The sequence below is a fragment of the Narcine bancroftii genome, chromosome 3, assembly GCF_036971445.1.
Source record: "Narcine bancroftii isolate sNarBan1 chromosome 3, sNarBan1.hap1, whole genome shotgun sequence".
NCBI lineage: Eukaryota > Metazoa > Chordata > Chondrichthyes > Torpediniformes > Narcinidae > Narcine > Narcine bancroftii.
Genome location: NC_091471.1, coordinates 218,884,412 through 218,892,739, shown reverse-complemented (window position 1 = coordinate 218,892,739; position 8,328 = coordinate 218,884,412). Strand labels below are relative to the sequence as shown.

At 43.5% G+C, this 8,328-nt stretch overlaps 1 protein-coding gene across 1 annotated transcript; it reads left to right on the top strand.

Moving 5' to 3' along the window:
- Positions 1 to 3,863: 3,863 nt before the first annotated feature.
- Positions 3,864 to 7,542, top strand: LOC138758124 (uncharacterized). Its single transcript, XM_069926617.1, has 2 exons — positions 3,864 to 4,312; positions 4,437 to 7,542. Exon 2 carries the CDS (start codon positions 4,775 to 4,777, stop codon positions 7,523 to 7,525), a length of 2,751 nt encoding a protein of 916 aa, XP_069782718.1. The 5' UTR covers positions 3,864 to 4,312; positions 4,437 to 4,774; the 3' UTR covers positions 7,526 to 7,542.
- Positions 7,543 to 8,328: the final 786 nt, after the last annotated feature.

Here is an 8,328-nt window from a genome sequence, read left to right as displayed (position 1 = left end):
CAATAAATTATTTACAAAAAAAGAAATCTTTTCAAAGTTCTTTCGCATCCTTATTCAGACATTTCCATCAATGTACCTTATTACAGTCAATTTATATTTATTACTATTGCCACCACTGACACCTTGGCAGTACTCTCCCCTCTGTTTTTTTTTTAAAGTCCGTGCTGCTCAATTTACACCCAATTAACCTACACCCCCCCCCCCCCCCCAATACGTTTCAAACAGTGGGAGGAAACCGGAGCCCCTGGGGAAAGCCCACACAGACACGGGAAGAACATACAAACTCCTTACAGACAGGGTGGGATTCGAACCCTGGTCCCGATCACTGACACTATAAAGGTGTTGCACTAACTGCTACGCCAACCATGCCACTCTCAGTCTCAGCCCCAATGCCTGGTAGCAGAAGGACTCAAGGCTGCGATCCTTCCCCACATCACCCTCATGTTGGTTGCACCAAGCCTCAGTGTGTCCCTCAGCGCATACTCCAGCAGCTTGGAATATGCTAGTCGGTAGGTAGCATTCCCTCACTAACAGCTCCATGTGCTGAAAGACCAACAAGTTTCAGACAGACCAAAGGGTGTTTTTCACCGAGTTGATGACCTTCCAGCAGCTTTGGATGTCTGTCTCTGTGTGCGTCCCTGGGAACAGCCCAGAAATAAGTTATCAGTCGCAATGCTGTTGGGGATAAACTGAGACAAGGACCCTCGCATCCTTCACCACACATTCTGCACAGAGATGGGTGACTGTCTCCACTCCACTGCAGTCATCTAGGGACGACGTGTGTTATGGGTGATGTTTCTGTCATACAAGAAGGATCTGGCTGGGAGGGCTCCTCTCTCCACCAGCCAGGCCAAATTCTAGTGCTTATTATTAAAGTATGGAATGACACTGCAAAAAAACTCCACTTTTCACCCTCAGTGTTCTCAGGCCAACTTCTAGCATTAATGCCCTAATAACACTTGTTAGGCAATTCATGTTATTGGAAACAAAATACATAATTCCCAAAACAAATATTCTATGTAGACAATGCATTATCTTGTGGATAATAGAAATAAGTTTGGTTGTTCCTTGAAAAGTATAATGTTCCCAGTGACTTGTGGGAATCACTGACCCATGACCACTCTAAATGGAGAAGGAGTACTTGTGTTGGCATGAAGAAGTGGGGCACATGGAACCCCAGTGTGAATGATGGATGAAACACATTACCTCTCCCCACCTACTTTGTCACTCTGTCAATCATCCCTTCCTTCATGAGTGCTGGAGTCTCATCAGCCACCTCAAAGCTCACAGAAGGCCCACAGCTTCTTCATTGAAGGCCAATCCATCGTGGCCCCCTCTAGCAATGCTCTCTTCTGCTTGGTGGAACTTGACCTTCTACTCAACAACTTCTTCAACTCTACCTATTTCCTGCAGGTCCAGTGTGTAGCCATTGGCACGTGTATGGACCACAGCCATGTCTGCCATTTTGTGAATGCGTGGAGCCACTTATGTTCCAGCCCTGGTATCGCTTTCCATTTCTTTGTCCACTATTTTATAGTTATCTGTTCATTATTGGTTTACAGTTCTTCATTTGTTTACGTGTATATGCTGCGTACAGTTTATTTGCACTACCTATAAGGGGTAATTCTGCCTCGCCTGTAGAAAAGGTATCTCAGGGTTGTATGTGATATCATGTATGTACTCTGACAATAAATCTGAATCTGAAATCTGAAAATCAGAATGTACTTGGAACATAGAAAACTACAGCACAGTACAGGCTATTCAGCCCTTGATGTTGCGCTGACCTATATATTCCTACCAGAGGATGAACTAAACCCTCCCTACCCTCTATTTTTCTTTCATCCATGGGCCTGTCGAAGAGTCTCTTAAATGTGCCAATTGTTCCAGCCTCCACCACCATCCCTGGCAATGCACTCCAGGCACCCACAACTCTGTAAAATAAAAACTTAACCCAGATGTCTCCCCTAAACTTCCCTCCCTTAACTTTGTACGGATGTCCTCTGGTAAATTTTAGTCATACAGCATGGTAACAAACCATTTGTCTTGGTGAATTTCTATTGTTGCTGGGTTTTGGGGTCCTCTAGGCTCGTAACATACTACTGCAATGGACCTTATCTTTCTTTCTATTTGAGGCCCTTTTCTCAATTACTTTCAAAATGTGTAGATTAATTATCTCTACTTTATTTTTATGATCCCATAGTTATTACTATTAGTAGTGCACACCTTAACTTGGCCAGCAACCCTGATAGGGTGGGGTTAGATTATAAGTTTAGAAATATATTTTTTCTCTTTTACTTATTCCCATGTAATAACATGGGTTCATCGGTACCTCATTTATCATTACTTGATACTTGTAACTTGATATTAGCTTACTATATGTATCTATGTATATTTTGCATATATTAAAACCAATAAAAAGATTGAAAAAAACATAATACAATATTCTCATAATAAGGAAATACAGAGCACAGTCATAATAAGATTATGGTTTAAACTAAGCCTTACCAAGAGAATGATAGAATTGAGGACGAACCCTGAGTCCGTCTTCCAGGAAAAGGCAGAACCAGAATAGATCAGAAAGTCTCAAAATTCAAACAATGGGGGAGGAATCCAGACCAACAAAAGGTGTTAATTGGATGTGATAAGGGACTAAGTAGAATTTATCATGCCTGTGCGAAAGGAGGCAGGGAATGGAGAGACGACGGGAGAGGAAGGGGCAGAGGTTTATTTTTAAACAAAAGCCAAAGAAGTCACTATTAATACCATCCAGTTGGAGGGTGTCCAGTCGGAAGATGAGGTGTTGTTCCTCCAATTTATGGGAGGTTTCAGTTTGACAGAGCATGATACCATGTCAGCAAGGAAATGGGATGGGGAATTGAAATGGGTGGCCACTGGGAGATCCATGCTATTGCAGCGGACAGAGCCGAGGTGCTCAACAAAGCAATCTCCCAGTCTGTGCCTAGTCTCTCTGATGTAGAGATCACAGCTGGAGCATAGCATGCTGTAGATGTCACCTGTAGATTCACAAGTAAAATGTTGCTTCCCTTGGAAAAACTGTTGGGGCCCTGAATGGTGCTAAATGAGGAGGTGTGGGTACAAGTGGAACATCTCCTGCAGTCACAGGGGTGGGCCCCAAGGGAACGATTGGTAGAGAGGGAGGAGTGGACAAGGGAGTCTCAGAGGGAGCGGTCCCTGTGGGAGATGGAGAGGGGAATGTGCATCTAATGGTGGGATCACAAAGAAGGTGGCAGAAACAGTGGAGGAGGATGCATTGGATGCAGAGACTGGTAGATGGGTGAGGATAAGAGGAATCCTATTCTTGTTGCACATGGGGGAGGAGGGAGCCAGGGCAGATGTGTAGGTAATGAAGGATATGCGTGTGAGGGCCAAGTTGATAGTGGTAGAGGGAAAGCCATGTTGTTTGAAGAAGGAGGACATCTCTGATGATCTGGCATGGAAGTTCTCATCCTGGGTGCAGATGCAACAGGAATGGAGGAATTGAGAGAATGGAATGGAATCCTTACAGGGGGCAGGGTGGGAAGAGGTGTAGTCGAGATAACTGTGGGAGTTGGTGGGTTTATAGATCAGCCAGATAGAGGTCAGTGTGCCAGGCCTAATGGCCTGTTTCCGTGCTGTAATTGTTATGTTTATGTTAGTGTCTCCAGGTTTTTTGGTGAGGTTCGAATTGCTGCAGAGAGATCAGAAGGCCAGGCATTCTGAGGGGGTGAGATTGGAATGAGTGAAGGGAGAAGTGAATTAGATACAGCTGAGGTCATGGCAGCAGTTGGATATATAAAGCTTGGCAACCTCTTTTAGAGGATATTTGGGAATCAACCAGATTTATGCATCCAGACTCTGTAAGGTAAAACATCATGAGATGGGAATGTGTAGGGAGTTACCCTGTACAAGGCTGTAACAAGAAGGGGAGGTGTCCTTGTACTCCTGTTAGGTAAAACATCATGAGATGGGAATGTACGGGGCAGTAACAAGATGTGAATGCATCCTTGTACTTACAAGATAAGAGAGACATTGATGGATTGAGAGGCAGGAAGCTAGCAGGGAAAGGATAGCAACAGTTTTAGTCATTGGACAAGTAATGATATGATGATGTTCTAAGCACATATCCAAGGGTATAAAAAATCACCATTTTGCTGATAACGGCAGAATGCATTCTCCGACTAACCTGGTTGGTCGCAAGTGTTACAATCCGGTAATAAAGAACAAAGAACCCTGATTTCGACTCAGCCTGGTGTTTGTCTCACTCATTCATGAACAAAGCAGACCTAACAATTTGGTGACCCCGACGTGATGGGTGAGTGAACACTGGACGACGGTTTCTGTTTTTTCTGACAATCATCTCAGCCGGCTGATAAAAAGGTCCAGAGAAGCCTGTTTTAACAAAATTCTCTTTTTTTTTAAATCTTTATGATTGTCAGTAAGAACTGGAGATCGGACAAATTAGACGACCACAATTGAAGGTCGCATGCCAGGATTGTAACACGTAAGTGATTACAGACAAGATAAAAGTCCTTAAGGTGTTTGAATGACATTTATTAAGTGCTTCGCAAGAAACTACTAGAGTTTAAAAGTCTTTATTGTGTCGTTGCAAAGTCCAATAGAGTGAGAAGGTGGTCTATAAACAATTGAGGACCTGAGTTTTCTGCCCTAAACTGGTTATTAAGAGGAGAAATCTCCCACGTGAAGGTTGGGCTTTGAAAGAAAACAAAGGTTCAGGCTTATTGGCCTCAATTGTATCTGAGAGACTGACTTATAAATGTCCGGTAGGTATGATAATGTCTGTACACTTGAGAAGTTAAGAATTTATTTCCCCAATTCGCCGTGGTGGAATACCACAGCAGACACTAGAGACCTTGAGACAACAAAAAAAGTACTCAGGGACGCCTGCCTGGTGAACAAGAACGACGACAGAAGGCTGCGACAGCTGTGTCCGGATCAGGTAGGAGATATTAATGAAAAAGTTGACAAACTCCTAAGAGACACCCGGTTTATTCGAAATACTTTTGATAAGTTAAATGAGGGTATTCCCAACATCACCAAGGAGATAAAGTTACGTAAATTCATAGATTGGTACAGGGAAACAGGACAAAAATATAGCCCAAATATTTGGTTTTCTAGTTGTAATTTAACTTTCAGACCCCTTTGGGAAAACAGAGAGTGGAAAACGAGCAATCAGAGTATACAGGACAGTCTGAAGTCAATTGGAGGACAAGACTTAGAGACTGTTCTTTTAAAAGATATTAGTCATCCAGCTTGCAAGGAGACATTCTTAAAAGCAATTTTCGTTGACATAGATCCCCTAAACGGACAAGAACCTAAATTAAAACAGGCATTAGAAAGCGGTCCCGCAGCTATGGCTGTACAGTTGCCTGCTAAGACTTTTGACCAAGTTATTAAGGAAATTAATCAGGAATTAGAGGAGCGAAATACCAATAATGCGGCATTGGAAAAACAAAAAATGCTCCGAAAATGTGTAGACCGCTGGAGGAAGAGGGGTTGGTTACCCGGGGGCACTGAGATGTTCCTGACAGGTGAGGGAAACAAAATTTTAAAACGTAGAGTCTTAGACAAGCTGGAAGAAACAAAACGGGACACAGAAAACAAAATCTTTAATCGCGAGTCAGCAAAAAAGAGGGTGAGAGACAAGGAGATGCAGTACCGCGATGTCCTAGCTATATTCGAAGAATTTGGTCTCCCTGATAACCCACCTATTATGGCCCCTGTAGAAATAGCTTGTAGACCCCCGCCCTATACATATGTGGCGTCAAAAGGTGCCCCTGGCACCCCAGATGGGATCCTGGAGTCACGTCCCTTATATCCAGATATTGAGACACTGGGGTGTGACAAGAACCTCGGGAATAGGGACACATCAGACGAGGTACAGGCCCCTTTAATAAAAATAGAAGGGGGAGTAATAGATGTAGAGACCCCTCTGGAGTCTAAGAAAATAGAAAAGGAGTTAGAGATACAGAAATGGAACATGAAAAAGGTTCAGGATAACATTAAAAACTTAAACAGAGATATTAATGTGCTGGGGCAGATCAGTGAGGATCAAAAAGAATTAATGGTAGGTGTATTTAAGGAAGTGGAAAAGATAACTACAACACTGTCAGGAGAAATTAAAGCTGAAGGAATGGTAATAGGAGTAAAGGATGAAAAGTGTAGTACAGATGAGGAAACGAGATACGATCCACCATGGGAGGAAAGTAAAAGGAAAAGACTCGGGAGGGAGAAAAATAGACATGCCTACCTGGACATAGTTAGGACAAAAGAGAAAGATGTGAAACAACTAAACTATGGCCGAAAAGATTATCTTAGAGATGAACGTGACCAATATACCTTTGACCCTGAGACATTGGAAACTGATAGGGACAGTGACAGTGAAAAAGAAGAGTCAGAACAAGGTGGGATAAATAAATGCATGCCAAGAGTAAAGAAGGAGCAGAAATCCCCAAAATTGAGATATCAATGCCCATTACTGATCACGGGACGGGGAACTCAAAAATATGTACCCTGGTCACGAATGGACTTAGAGAGTTTAATCAAAAAACTACCTCCGTTGAGTAATGGGGCTAGTCCATGGATTTCTTGTTTTGAGCGAGAAACCTGCCAAGAACAATTAGCACTCGCAGATGTCAGAACTATCATGATAAAATTAAAGGCAGAAGGGGCCCTGAAGCAAATAGAGAAAATTGTAAGAAGCAGTAAATTGGGGGATGAAATAGAATTTAACCCACTTCGGAATAAATTTTGGGAAGCACTTAGAGAAACATTTCCTACACCCTATAGTTTGGATGCCTTGGTAACCCTTCAACTAAAGGAAGGAGAGACTGCACACGAGTATTTCACTCGAGCATGGGACTTATGGGAAACAGGGACTGGAGAAAGACCCGACCACAGCCCCTTAGGAAGGGCTCACTTTCGTAATGGGATAATAAACGGACTACCTGCTACGGTTCAAGCAAAATTAAGGGACATTGTGGGATTAGAGACAATGTCAGAGGATTTGTGGAAAAGACACCTGACACATGCAATCAAACGACATCGTCAATCAGAGCATGCTAAGTCAGAAAGTGCGTCCCAGAAGGAGGTGGACAAGACAACCGATAAATTGGTGAGAGCCATAGAAAATATAGGGGTTAAATTAGCGGCCCAACAGATAGTCCCACAGGTCATGGGGCCAGTGATAAATCCGGGACCCCAAGTAAGAAATGGTTGGGAAAGACAGCTAGGTACAATGTATAGAGGGGAACATGCAGTATGCTGGTACTGCCAAAGTCCTGGACACTACCAGCGGAACTGTCCGGAGGCTGGGAGAGCAAGGGGAAAAAGATTACCCTCTATTAGAGGCTATCGGGGAAGAGGAGGAAACTTAAGAGGACAAGCAAGGGGTAGGGGTGGACACATTGATGGGCCCCAGAGAATCGGGGGGTGGCAGAGTGATCAACAAGTCCAGGCACCTCAGTGTAATGACTATATTGAGGAAGGTGCTGAATTTGATTATTGACGGTGCCCAGGAGAATCAAAAATCACGCCTCCCTGGGAGCCACCAAAAATTTGGGGGACGGTAAATGGAGAAAAAATTGAATTTATGGTTGACACAGGGGCAGCAGTTACGACAGTGATTAAAAAACCCCCAGGGAGCACATTTTCGGGCAAAACATTATCTACAATAGGATTCTCCGGGATAAGGGAAACACAGCCCTATACAGATAACATCGACATGACATTTGGACGACAAAGGGTTAAAACGCCTGTCCTGGTTGTGCCAAGTTGCCCCATTAATTTATTAGCAAGGGACATTCTTACCAAACTAGGAAGAACCATACAATGTTCTGAGAAGGGCCTTCGGTTAACATACCCAGGGGATACAATAAGAAGGGAAGGACAGTTTATAGTAATGACCCCATCTAACGCTTCAGAAGACTCTGTGGAGGTTAGTATTTTCTGGAGTCGGCTACTGTATGATGAACCAGGCCCAGGGCTGATTAAACAGTTTTTTGAGTGGAGGGCCAGTATTCCTCGGTATGGGGATTACCATTATCCACTAGATCCTATGCATGTTACATTAAACTACACCATCCACCCGGACCAGGAATATGAGGAGAGGTGGGACTCTCTAAAAGAAGGGAAGACAGAAACGATACATTGTCCATTTATCTTTGTAGGTAAGGAGGGAATAGCTGCTATGGTTGTCATGACAGAAGAACAAATGGAGTGGTTCTGCTTAGGAGTAGAAAGTGTGCCTCATGTGACCTTGGGTATTGCCAAAGATCATCACGCTCGACAGCTGGGTCCGATGGTAAAGGA

What these genes read in the sequence shown, in the direction of transcription:
- LOC138758124 (XM_069926617.1), top strand. Translation starts at nt 4,775, where the DNA reads ATGTCCGGTAGGTATGATAATGTCTGTACACTTGAGAAGTTAAGAATT.